This window comes from Eulemur rufifrons, chromosome 28, assembly GCF_041146395.1.
Source record: "Eulemur rufifrons isolate Redbay chromosome 28, OSU_ERuf_1, whole genome shotgun sequence".
In the NCBI taxonomy this organism is placed as follows: Eukaryota; Metazoa; Chordata; class Mammalia; order Primates; family Lemuridae; genus Eulemur; species Eulemur rufifrons.
Genome location: NC_091010.1, coordinates 30,340,742 through 30,353,477, shown reverse-complemented (window position 1 = coordinate 30,353,477; position 12,736 = coordinate 30,340,742). Strand labels below are relative to the sequence as shown.

At 41.3% G+C, this 12,736-nt stretch overlaps 1 protein-coding gene across 1 annotated transcript in view; it reads right to left on the bottom strand.

Moving 5' to 3' along the window:
- Nucleotides 1–12,736, bottom strand: part of CCDC6 (coiled-coil domain containing 6) — a 106,583-nt gene that overhangs the window by 14,520 nt on the left and 79,327 nt on the right. Inside the window, exons 4-6 of the mRNA XM_069461225.1 lie at nucleotides 9,395–9,498; nucleotides 7,385–7,545; nucleotides 2,092–2,248 (exon numbers count right to left, since the gene is read on the bottom strand). Coding sequence (XP_069317326.1) covers nucleotides 2,092–2,248; nucleotides 7,385–7,545; nucleotides 9,395–9,498 — 422 coding nt within the window. The remainder of the gene's footprint in view (nucleotides 1–2,091; nucleotides 2,249–7,384; nucleotides 7,546–9,394; nucleotides 9,499–12,736) is intronic.

Genomic DNA, 12,736 nt, shown 5'->3' with positions numbered 1-12,736 from the left:
CTAAGCAGGCTTATTCAACTGGAACAAAACAGGCTCCCTGATTTGACATGTATCTCTCAGCTAGATACCCAGCACTAATTCCTCCTGCTGCCTTTACAGCAGCCCACCATACTGACACCGGGTGGGACTTCTCCTTATAGTCTAATATCACTAGTCGCTAAGACACCTCCTGTCATCTTAAAGTGCCAGACTATTTTCTTTCTCCCCAATGTGGTATCATTCCTAGTAGAGGGAGAAGTATTTATCGGACAGCTGTATTCTATCTGGGATAATCTGACCTACAAAAGGTAAGGCAAACCTTATGGAGTGAATGCCAGTTTTGGAAAATATTTGGCAACCTGAAGTAGCTTCAGTATTATCACAGTAGTTAGAAAAAATTGTCCCTGAGAGTGTGTCTGATCCAAAATTGGGTATACGATGCTGTGTATGGTCTGTCCTGTGTCTTAAGGTAGTTAATAAAGTTGTTAACAAGCTAATTTAGTATTCAAGCTGGTGTTTGTAGTCAAATGGTTCTCAGAAGGTACGAATTTTAGAGGGTTTGTAATACAGACTTTTGAGAAAGAAATAATCCTATTCTTTTCAAATGAAGAAGCACACACATATATATTTAAAATTGGATAACCAGTTATTGTCTTTATAAATTTTTTCTCAATACAAAAATACAGACTTTCATTATAGAAAATCTTACATTTTTCTTAAAACAATAATACCACTGTCCACAGCAAACTGATCAAAAGCTTTGTTAGTCCTCTAGATCTATTCCACAATAGAAACAGATGTGCTACTATTGCCTACATGTTTTTGGACATGTTTTGGCATCAACAGTACTACCTGCCACAGGCATTAGCAGATCCTGTCTCAGACACTAGATGCTCAGACCTGCTGGAGGCCCCCAGGGATGCTCGGTCCCACCTCTCACACTGGGGTATGGCCTGCGTAAAGCCAGGGCACCCATCCCTGGTCCAGAATGGGAAATTTCCCCACAGAAATGATCTGGTTCAGAGAAAGGCTAATTCCCTAACTGCTGGGTTTCTCTGCTGATTGAACGATTTTTTCCATTTCTATTTATTGCTTATCTTTTTTTTTTTTTTTTTTTGAGACGAAGTCTCGCTCTGTTGCCCAGGCTAGAGTGCTGTGGCGTCAGCCCAGCTCACAGCAACCTCAAACTCCTGGGCTCAAGCAATCCTCCTGCCTCAGTCTCCTGAGTAACTGGGACTACAGGCATGTGCCACTGTGCCCAGCTAATTTTTTCTATGTATATTTTTAGTTCTCAAGATAATTTCTATTTTTAGTAGAGATGGGGTCTCGCTCTTGCTCAGGCTGGTCTCAAACTCCTGACTTCGAGCTATCCTCCCGCCTCGGCCTCCCAGAGTGCTAGGATTACAGGCGTGAGCCACCGCGCCCGGCCTTCTTTGCTTAACAACCAACTTATTCCCAAGTTTAGAGGAGGAGGAAGAGAGGGAGATCTGGATGAGAGGCAAATGCTGAGACCAGAGACCATTTCCTTTAGTAGTTAACTAAAGGATGACTCTTATTCCAGCCCATGCACAGTAGGGCAATAGGCGGTTCAATGCTTAGGCTTAAATAGATGAATGCAATGTATTAGTTTTATTTTTTATAAGTAGTTGCGAAAAGGATCAAAAGTTATCAAGTGCGTTGAGGCAAGTCCTTGGATTTCAACAACCTCTACCTGTCTCTGGCTAGTTCCTTTCAATTATGCACGCATTTGTTTCTTCACGCTGTACTACAGCTTGCTTATCCATACACAGTATAAGAATATACTCCCATGCTTTAAACAGATGTAACACAGGATTACACTAATTCAGCAACAAATGCAAACCCTGCCTCCGTTTCTCTCCCCACCAAATAGTTTTAGCAAGGCAATTTTTTCTTCTTTTTGTATTTAAGGAAAATGATCAATCTTTTTCATCTACATCCCATTCTCAGCATCTACTTTAATGTAGTGGTTTTCATCAGTACAAGAAATAAATATTTAAGCCATCTCCTTCTCCATCTAACAGTGCAAAGAGAAGGCTTATGGAAACTGTTTTAAAGAAAAAAAAAAAAAAGGCTCATAGCGCATGCACACACCTTTCGTCATCCATTTCTAAGCTGGACTCGCTCTCGGAGAGCTGTCGACAAAGGGCTTCTCTTCTCTCCATCTCCCTCTGCAGCTTTCTCTGCAGCCTCAAGTTCTCTTCCCTCATGTGACGTTCCTCCTCCAGATACTGTGCCATTTTCTCTGAATCTGAAAAGCCAGAGTTATCAATCAAACCTTGTTTCATGCAATCATACCCAAATCTAAAAAAAAAAAAAAAAAAAGACTCAAGTTCAGTCCCTATGCCATAGCTAGAAGGAACTGTTTCAAGACATCTTTCTTGCTCTCACACACTCAGATGAGATCCGGATTTAAAGTTTATTCCAAGTATTGAAGTTTATCAATGATTTGCATTTAGAAAAATGTATAGAAGGCAGTGCTGGGAGGTTAGGCATCTTCACTCCCACTCACTTGCATTCTAAAGTGCTTTATGTGGAAGAGGAAACAGTGGGACCATAGCTGAGTCTGGAAGGATCAGCTACCACGGCTCTTCTCTCTCTTGTTGGAGCTGGGAGAGGACAGAGCCCAGATTCTGCCCACGGGCTCCCCTCTAGGCACCAATTCAGTTGACTCTCATCGGCAGACCCAGTGAGTCATCCAGGGAGGCCTGTCACACTTGTCAACATGTTCTCCGTGCCTGGTGCTGCAGGCTGAGAGCCACTGCACTAGAGGAACCCATGTGATAACAGTTAACACTCTTTTTATGAAAACAGAAATTGACATAGTAAACAGAACGCTTTAGATTAATATTTCTAATACGCCTAACTTGTGGCGTGTGCACGACTCTGTTGCCCTGACTTGCACACAACCTGAGTCAGACGGCAGGCAAAGACCTGTATACAGCCTGCACCTCTTGGGATGGTGTCTGGCTTATGGCGAATACTCCTCCCTCAGGAGCTGCCCCTTTTATCCTGGTCTCTGCTCCAGCCTCTATCTCCCCAGGCAGAGCTGGCTAGCCCTGCGGCCAGATGTTGGACTCAGGCTGAGCCATTCCTTTCCCCCGGGAATCTGAAACCGGGAACTGACATCTTTATGGGGTTCCGGAATCTCCTTCAGCTAAGTTCCCTGGAGCTACCACAACCCCTGCCCTTCTGAGGTTACTCTCTGGCACACTCCACACCCTTCCAAATGAAAGGCAAAACGTGCCTGCCGCCATCCCTTTCTGGTTTAATCTCAGGCTGTTGTTTCCAAGTCACCAAAATAACCTTAATACAAAACTTGGCATCTGCCCATCTTCTTGTTTCCTTTTTTTTCCTTGTCTCAGTCAATAAACTTGAGAAAAGTAAAATCGCTATATCCTTTTCTTTTCTGAAAAATAACTATAAACTCGGAGTGGCCATAAGCGTTTCTTAAGAGTTCCTTATAGGTCGCTGCTCCACGTTATCAGCCCAGACCAAAACTGAAGGAAGGAGCCGAATGCCACACTGAGCATTTCTCTCCCACAGGCTGACCCTGCTTCAACTCTCAATGTCCATCCAATTAGTTTCAGTTTTAAGCGACTCTACAAAGGTCTGGACTTTCAGCAAATGATGATAAATATTCAGTGATTTCCAAGACAGCATCATTACAGAATATACAAAAGTTCTAAGATATCCTTATTTTAGAAATTGAAATAAAAATACCAAAATTATTAAACACTATTATGTGCACTAAACACTAAATCCCTTCGTTGTTTTCAATCTAGCCAGAAACCCTGCTGTCTAATCCAGACACAAAAATCTCTTTAATTGAAGGCATGCTGGGAAAATATTTACAAAGTCCACTTTTAATATAAACGATTTAAATTATTTCATCTCAAATATGCAAGTGTGCAGAATTTTTCACTTAACTCTACAGGCAGCACTAGATTGGCCCCTTGGAGTATTTACCGTTTCTAGAACTAGAAGGGAAACTGTGAGAGCAAGTTGACTTTCTTTTCCATAATAGGAATCCTTTAATGCCTTCTAGAAAGGGTGCTGGAGAGTGACACAGAATCCTTTGCAGAATTGAGAATTCACGAGGCTCCAAGAATAATTTAACAGAAAACATTGTCTTTCAAAGAAAATGGCAATCGTTTAGCATCTGGGGACTCAGCAGGGGGATCCTTAAACAATAATCTATAGATAAGAATATCACTGAAGTGACCAGCTGGGAAGACATCCTGACAGTTCAGCAATTAACCTAGAAGCCAGCGGCACAGAGAAGGGACCAGGTCCAACACCTCTGGTGTCAGAATCAGGCACAGATAGCTGACATCATGGTATTCCTTGGGTGCCGTCTGCCACGCCGGATTGGATTTACTCCCACGAGTCATCCTCTTTCTTCTTGCACTCAGAGGTCCCCAGTACTTAGGGGCCTCAGCATATACCTCCCCATCTTCAGTCACTTCCCAGTACAGTAGGTCCTCACTTAACATCGCCCATAAGTTCTTGGAAACTGTGACTTGAAGTGAAACAACATAGGTGTGTGGTAGGAAATTAATTCCGGTTTATATCAATTAGCTCATGCTAAAATTGGTTTGGTTATATGGTATGTAATTTTGCTTGAAGTCACAGTTCCCAAAAACCCATGGGCAACGTTAAGAGAGGACTTACTGTGTTCAAAGATACTGTGAACTGAGTCCAGACAGATTCCAAAGAGGTGGCTCCCATATGATCCAAAGGTGGCCTGCACGTACGTGTTGCGTTTCAAGTTTATGATTAGAAAATACCAATCCCAGACTCCACCCCAAACCAACTAAAGTAGAACCCCTGAGGACGAGGCCTAGCCACAGGAGATGCCAATGTTTAACTATGGTTGAGAACTATTGAGAGAGGTTCAAGTTCAGGTATAGTTAGGTTTGGCAGGTGAAGCACCACCTGCCACAGCTGCATCCAAGGAAGACTGGGTCGTCTAACCTAAGGAGAACGAAGCAGCTGGACGACCAAAAGTCATTAACTCATCCTCTAAGCTCAATCCAAACCACGGCAAGCAGCTAAGTGCCACTTGCTGCTTCTTCAGTTCAGTTTTCTCTATCCTCACAAAATCAAGATAGCACTTACGGGTGCCTGTTGGTATCTGCATTCTCCTCAAAGACCACATAGCACAGTATGGAGCAAGTAACAAGAATGAAAAATTCTTCCCAAATTTCTTCTAAAGATTTTGCTTGGGGCACGACAAACAAGTAGGAATGGGGAAGATAAATGCAACCTGATGGCACTGGAAAGAGTTCAGAAAGGTGCTAAAAGATATCTGTGTGCCCAACATAGCAAAAACCCCAAAACATCCTCCAACACTATTTGGGAAGTCTCTGATTCATCCCACTTGTTTTCATGGAATATATATAGTAGTTATCAATCTGAGGTATATGTCAGAATTATTTGTATTTGAAACAAAAAAAAAATTCAGAGGACGAGACTGAGGACCAGGCTTTACCCTTGGAAAAAGCCCAGAAACCTGGATGGTGTTAGAATGATGGTCCCTGAAGAAGGCCACACACTAATCCCCCAAACCCGCAAATGCTATGACCACACATGATGACAAAAGGGCCTTTGCAGATGTGATGGAGCTAAAGACCTTGAGAGGGGGAGATTGCCCTGGATTACTGAGGGGCCACCACAGTCCCAAGAGTCAGGGCAGTCAGAGTGGAAGGGGATGCGATGCCAGGAGCAGAGGTGGGAGTGATGCACTGGGAGGAAGGCACCAGGCGCCACGGAATGCAGGCAGCCTCCAGAAGCCAGAAAGGGCAAGGAAACGGTCTCTCCTACGGCCCCCAGAAGGAACGCAGCCCTGCGGACACCCTGATTTCAGTCTCACGTCAGACTTCTGACCTCCAGAACTAGAAGATAATACATTTGTGTTGTTCTGAGCCACCAAGTTTGTGGTAATGTGTTATAGCAGAAATAGGAAACTAACACACCATACTTTTTAAAGGTTCCAGGGATGATCTTGATGCACCTCAAATGCACCACTGGATTAGAACTCGCAATGAACTTCAAAGAAGAAAACATAAAGGTGAGAAATGCTGCAATGTTAAATGCGCATTCCATTTGACCCAGCAAATCCCTTCTTGGAATCTATCCTGAGGTATTCTTGCACAAGCATCAAACGTGTGTACAGAGATGTTCACTGTGGTTGTGGCATAACCACCGAAAAGGGTCCACTGGTATGGGACTAGTCAAATTACGGTGTATCCATACAAATACTATGCAGTATTTAAAGAAGGGACTGAGGCAGCTCTGTATATACTAATGGGGAAAAAAGACTGCATGACATAGTAAATGAGAAGAGAAAGGTGTAAAAGAATATGTTCATTGTACTAGTACAGTTGTCTCAGTATCTATGCAGGATTGGTTCCAGGACCTCCGAGTATACCAATATCCACGCACACTCAAGTCCCACAGTCAGCCCTGAGGAACTCACGTATATAAAAAGCCATATCCACAGGTTTCACATGCCACAAATGCTGTATTTTCCATCTGCATTTGGTTGACGATGTGGGACCCGCAGATACAGAAAGCTGCCTATATTTATTTATTTTTTAAAAATCTACGTACAAAGCGACCAGCACACTCCCGTGTTGTTCAAGGGTCAAGTGTATTTGTATAGAAGAATGTTATATACACACGTTCACATATCTGGAAGAATATGGCAAAAATGACTAATTGTGGGAACAGGGTTGCTAGAGACCAGGAGTTAAAGAGAGACTTATTTTTTCACTACATACCTTTCACTGTATTGTCTACTCAAAAAAAAAAAAAAATTAATTTGAGCAGCCAAAAAGCAGAAATAGGAGAGACATAAAAAAGAAAATGATAGGGACCTAATCAAGTATTCGGAAATCTAGTTCCTTTGATTTTCAACTCAGCGTCTTGGCCTCTTCCAAAATACTGAGCATAAATTTCCAAAGCATTTACTTTTCAAATACCATGAACAAATGTCAGCTAAGGCTAAATTTAGTAGAAAGGAAGGTAAACACTCTGCTCTGTGCCTTAATATTCCAAAAGTGCACAGAGGTCTCCTGCAATATTTTTGTTAGCACAATCCTAGAGATGAACACGGGGGAGAAGATTAAAAATGTTATGTGTGATTCTGGGCCCTGCTGAAATAATTCAGAATAATTATTTGAATTATTTTCTGAAAGTATTCGTCCTCCTCGACTATAACACTTAAAAATATATATATTCCAGGATGATACATTTATGTAAACATGTATTGGTAATAAAATACAATATGAATTTAATTCAACAGTATATATTTGGTAATACCCTGTATTTGATAAATGGGTTAATTCTATAGACAAAACTAACGAAACCGGGGGCTACGTACGCTGTAACTGAGCAGCTCTCAGTTGCTTCTTCAGCCTCTCCACTTCATTCTTTAAAAACCTGATGTGGCGCATCATGTTTTCTGGAGAATCAATCTCCATGGAGATATCCCTAGGCGATGGTGGAGCAGAGACGGGCTGGTCTAATTTCTCCTGCAGGATTCTTCATTGGAAAGAAAAATGCCAACAGTGAAAAACAGTTTGCCTTGAAAAGACAAAACAACGTGCTAGCTGGCAGGTCTGTTTTGAAAGCAAGTGTCTGGTGATCGCCAGAATTCACAGCATTGTTGTCCTCTGCGCATTTTAACATCAACTTCTGGTCGCTCTTACCTGGTATCTCGGGTCCAAGGGCAGAGCTAAAGGATCTAATCTCTTTCTCTTTTAAATGATCACTGGTAATTAAGCAGCACTGAAAAGTCTCTGACATTTGGTTCTGATTATGACGCCTGGAACACAGTATGGGCTCAGAATGATCTGCTGACTAAATGTTCAACATGCTGGGCTGAGGGCATGCAGATACTAAAGGGATTCTGCTCTCTTATCGCTTTGGGTTAAAACTATGAACTACCAAAAGGCTCCTGGGAGGGTGAAGTCACATAAAGAGACTCAACTTCTAAAATTTCCTGCTCCAAAACCAACCCTGAGGGCATGGCAAACTGGACTGAGAGCCTTTTGCTTCTGGTAACAGCGAAGGTAAAAAGTTAAAAACAAAAGAAAACCAAAATTATTGGGTTAGTAATTGGTGGTGTCACCTTCTCCACCAATTATTGTTAGGTTGAAACATATAAAATGTTGACATTCAATAGCTTTTGACCTACCAAATGGCAATTATTTCATAGTGCTCAACCCAATAATTTGGTGCTAATATATATGTAAAACCTCCAATTTTCTGAAAAAGAAGACTGAGCAGTAACATATCTCTATGTCCCTTTCTATAAGCTGCTGGGGCTTTGGTTTTCTTTTATTTTTAACTTTGAACCTTTGAGTTTGCCTAAGTGCAAACTGAATTACCTGTAGGTCTATCCTTGTTGAGAAAACCAGTACATTAAATATTGTAACGGTCCCTACGTTTATTATATAAAATCACTTTTCATAATTCAACTTATTAGTATTGCTACAATAACGTAAAACACTGCTGATTCAATAATAGCTTGGTATTTCCTGTAGTTATAGCTCCAAGTTTCACTTTTCTCATGGTTATGTGGCATACCTATATTTTGCAAATGGAGAGATGAACTCAAAACTATTTCTGAATATGCATCCAAACCAAATACTTAAGGCAGAAAGACTCTGGGTGGCAAACAAAAGATCCCAGTGAAGTGCATTAATGAACATTTTTTAAAAACTCACTTTTTATGTGCATACACACATCCCACATACAGATCCTTCCTGCCATTTTTACAGGCTCTCCCCCCACCCCCAAAGTACACAGTGCTTGAAAATAAGGGCCTAACAGTATCTTGCACAAGGGGGCTCAAGAAATGTTTGCTGTTGAATGACATTCCACATCTACCTACGTACATTTAACACAAAGAATCTCAACGGCATTTCTTTACAGTAGGTTTTAAAACAAATAATTTTTCTATTAAAATCTTAAGTCTTCCTGATGAAGTAAATCCTAGAGACATGTATAATTAACAGTACATAGTATATCCTAAGTACTTTACAAGAAACTGATAGAAGCCAGTTGAATAAGGTGAAAAGTTGAAATTGCAACCATCCTTGAAAAGAATTTAAAGGTGAACAATAGTCCCGTGACTAATTCAGTCACAGCCTTGTAACACCAAATGAAAAGAAATTCTACTGGGATGATACGATAGCAAAGAACAAAGAGGTGACCAACATGGGAACAGTTCAGAAGCTTTCAACATTTTTTTCCTTTGGCCAATTAAAATGATATGCATCACCCAAGAAATGAAAATGCCCCATTGTTATCCCTCAGTCACATCCAGAACAGTACTCTAGACACACACATGCACACACCCCATATCGAACAGCAAGACTAAACAAACCGTTTTTCAGCTTCAAGTTTATCCATTCTTTTCCATAGACGATTAACTAGTGCTTCTTGTTCTTGTTCCAAAGTATTTTCAAGGTCAATCTTCTCTCGTCTCAACTAAAGGAAACAAAAAAATTTTACTGATAATGGTAGGCCGCTTAAACTCCGTTAATTACATTTTTGATTGAATTATTAAGATGCCCTTACTTGGAGAAAACTGCAAAGACATGGCCACATTTCTGGCACAGAGACATTAAGTATATCTAGTTCTTAAACTTTAAATGAAAAAACTGAGACAGATTCACTCTTGGATGTTAATGCTTAATTGTTGTCTGGTACACAAATTGCATTGCTTGTTTTAGCAGTTATTCAAGGCACATGGGTAGTCTTCCTTAGAGGGGGGGTTGGGGGAGTTCTGTCCACTACTCATACCACGATTTTTCTGGGTTTGCCCCTTAGTCCTGCATATAGTTCAGTGGTAAACCAGAAAAGTTATATTACTATTTGTATAAATATACAATAACTCTGAAGTGCCCCCCCAAACAACCCTACATACTGGTTAATGGAATAAATAAACATCTACTAAGATATAAACACATGAACAAAAATGATAAAACACCAAATTCACAATACTGGTTACCTCTGAGGATTTTAGGGAAGAAGGGAAATTTGATTTGGGGGAGGGTACATGGTGAGGGAGGGAACTCCAAACCGTATTCTATTTCATGAAATGAAGCAAACAGGGGAAAATTCATTTAATCAATCAATATTGAGCAATATGTAATAAATACTGAGAATAATGACAGACACTAGTAGGGATTATCAGTGAACCAGAGACAGAAATTTCTGTTCTTACAGAACTTCATTTTAGTGGGGGTCAGGGTAGTAAATGAAGCAATTACATACTTGTGAAAGAGTGTGAAAGAGATATGAAGAACAGGAGGGCTGGTTAGAGGGATAGAAGGTGTGATGATAAACAGGTTTCATGGCAGTGGGGAGAGGGAACGTGTCATATTCTACTTGTCTATGTTTGAGATATTACATAATTTTAAAAGGAAAGTTTTTTTAAAGACAGCCCATGTTACTGCCCCCAAGCTGTCTCTTCAGCCAACGGCAGTTCATCTCTTCAATGGTTGAGTCAACGAATTATTTTTGATTGCATAGCGACAAAGATGTCAACAGCCTTCACATTTCCTCAGTGAGTCACAGAAGCAAGTTCCTCACTGATGAAAGATCCCTAATGTATCCAGTAAGATGGAGCCAACAGTATGTGCAAAATGTAGTCTTTTAAAGCAACCAAAGCATCAAACATCAGAAAACAGTATCTCAAGTACAGTTTCATTTTTACACCTATATGAAGTTCCTCTTTCTGAAACTGTTCTCACACTAGCTTAGTCTTAAGAAGCACAAAGGAAGCCACAGACATGGTTAGTGTAACCCACCCTGTTAGCTCACAGGGCAAAAGACTTGCCCATGTTCACACAGGCGCACGTGACCACCCTGCGAAGGTGAGTGGCGACTGTTCCACATCTGAGCCAGAACGACCACGGACGAAATCAGTTGTCTTAGAACCGAAACAATCAAGACCCGGGAGGAACTGATATAAGGATAATGAAACGATCATGTCTAAGGTTCAGGGAAAAGAAAGGTCTCGAACAGATGGGGAAGATACTCACATATGACAGAGCTCTAGGCTTTTCTTTTCTCTTCTCACCACAAAAATAGCTGTAGAAACAACTGGCCATTTGAACAAAATATTTCCTATAACTTGGGCAAAGCAGCAGCCGATACAACACAACAGACTCCTGTAATTAATTATGCCTCTCTCTCAGAAAGAAGGAATGAGGTGGTCATGATCACAGACCTTGAGCAGAATGCCTGGGTTCAAATCCCTGCTCCACCATTCATTAGTTAGGTGTTGGGAGAACTACTAGACACCGTTTCATCATTTGTAAAATAAGAGATAAAAATAGTATCTGCCTCATTAGGTTAACTGCGAGCATTACCTATGTTAAGCCATGCAAATCACTGATAATTGATTGGCACTTAGAAAGCACTCGATATTTGTTGGTTACGATAATCACCATCTCTGGTTATCCGTCCTACTTCTGTTGCAGCTCTCCAGAACATAATGTCTACCAGACTTATATTCTTGTCTGTTTCATTCATGGATGTAGCCTCAGTGTCTAGAACAAGGTCTGGCACCTTGCAGGCCATCAATAAATATGGTGGAGCTTATTTGGCAACTGAATGAGCCAAGATCACATAGTGAAATGAAAATAGAGCTTCAGGATGTTTTGTTTGCAGGATGGAATAAGATTCTGAAGAACAGCTCAAGGGCAAAAAGGGAGACGGAACAAGTCTGAAGCATTTTGTGCCCTAAGGTTGGGAGCAGGCCAATGAGCAAATGCCCCTCAGAAACACTAAACAGTTCCCACCTGCAGCAGTGAGGAGAAATCCTGAAATATGTCATTGAACTTTGTGATTCTCTGTGCTCATCACAGTTTTGGCCAAGCTTTGAAGTACAATCCACAGCCATGACTTTGAAGAAACATCAAAATTCCAAGACATTTACCCTTTAAGGAAGGACCTGTCTCCAGTGTTTAAAGGCATTACAGGAGGTAGTAGGTAAGCAAGACAAAATTCAAGCAGGCATCATTTTGTAGTGATGTCTGGTAGAGAAACTTATGCCCAATTACTTTTAGAGTAATCGTGTATAATGCTAATCAAGAACTCTGAAAAGCAAAATCAAGACAAAACTGCCTTTATCCATGTGTAACTTACTAGTCATGTGGCTTTGAGCAGGTCACTCACCTTCGCTGAGCTGGCATGCTCTCATCCATGGAGTGAGAAGGTTGGCCTGGATGAGCTCTGAGGTCCCTTTCCAGCCTACCCATGCTACCCTTCTCTGCCCAGTCTCAAGTTGGCAGCTGTCTTCAGGTTAAGCTAGCTCAGTCACAGATTTTTGGAGCTAGAAGCAGCCAAGTGGATCATTTAAATTCACCCTTTTATTTTAGAGCTGAAGAAACCAATAGCCCAGGAGATGACATGAGTTAGGCCACGTGACACTACCAAAATAGGAACGGATACTCATCACACCATGGCAGCCAAAACTGCTGCATCCCATCCAGCCAGCAAGTACAGGGGCTCTGGAGGGAAACATGGATTGGGGGCAAATTATATTGTGGTTTGTGACCTTATCTCCTTTGTCAACAACACTTGGGAGTAGCAGAGTAGGGGGTGGCTAACAGCAAGGAAGCAAGGACAGCTTACGGAGACTAAGAGTATTCAGAAACAGACGGGAACAGGAAAACATGGGTTGAAAATATACACAAATCTTAGCTTCTTGGCACCT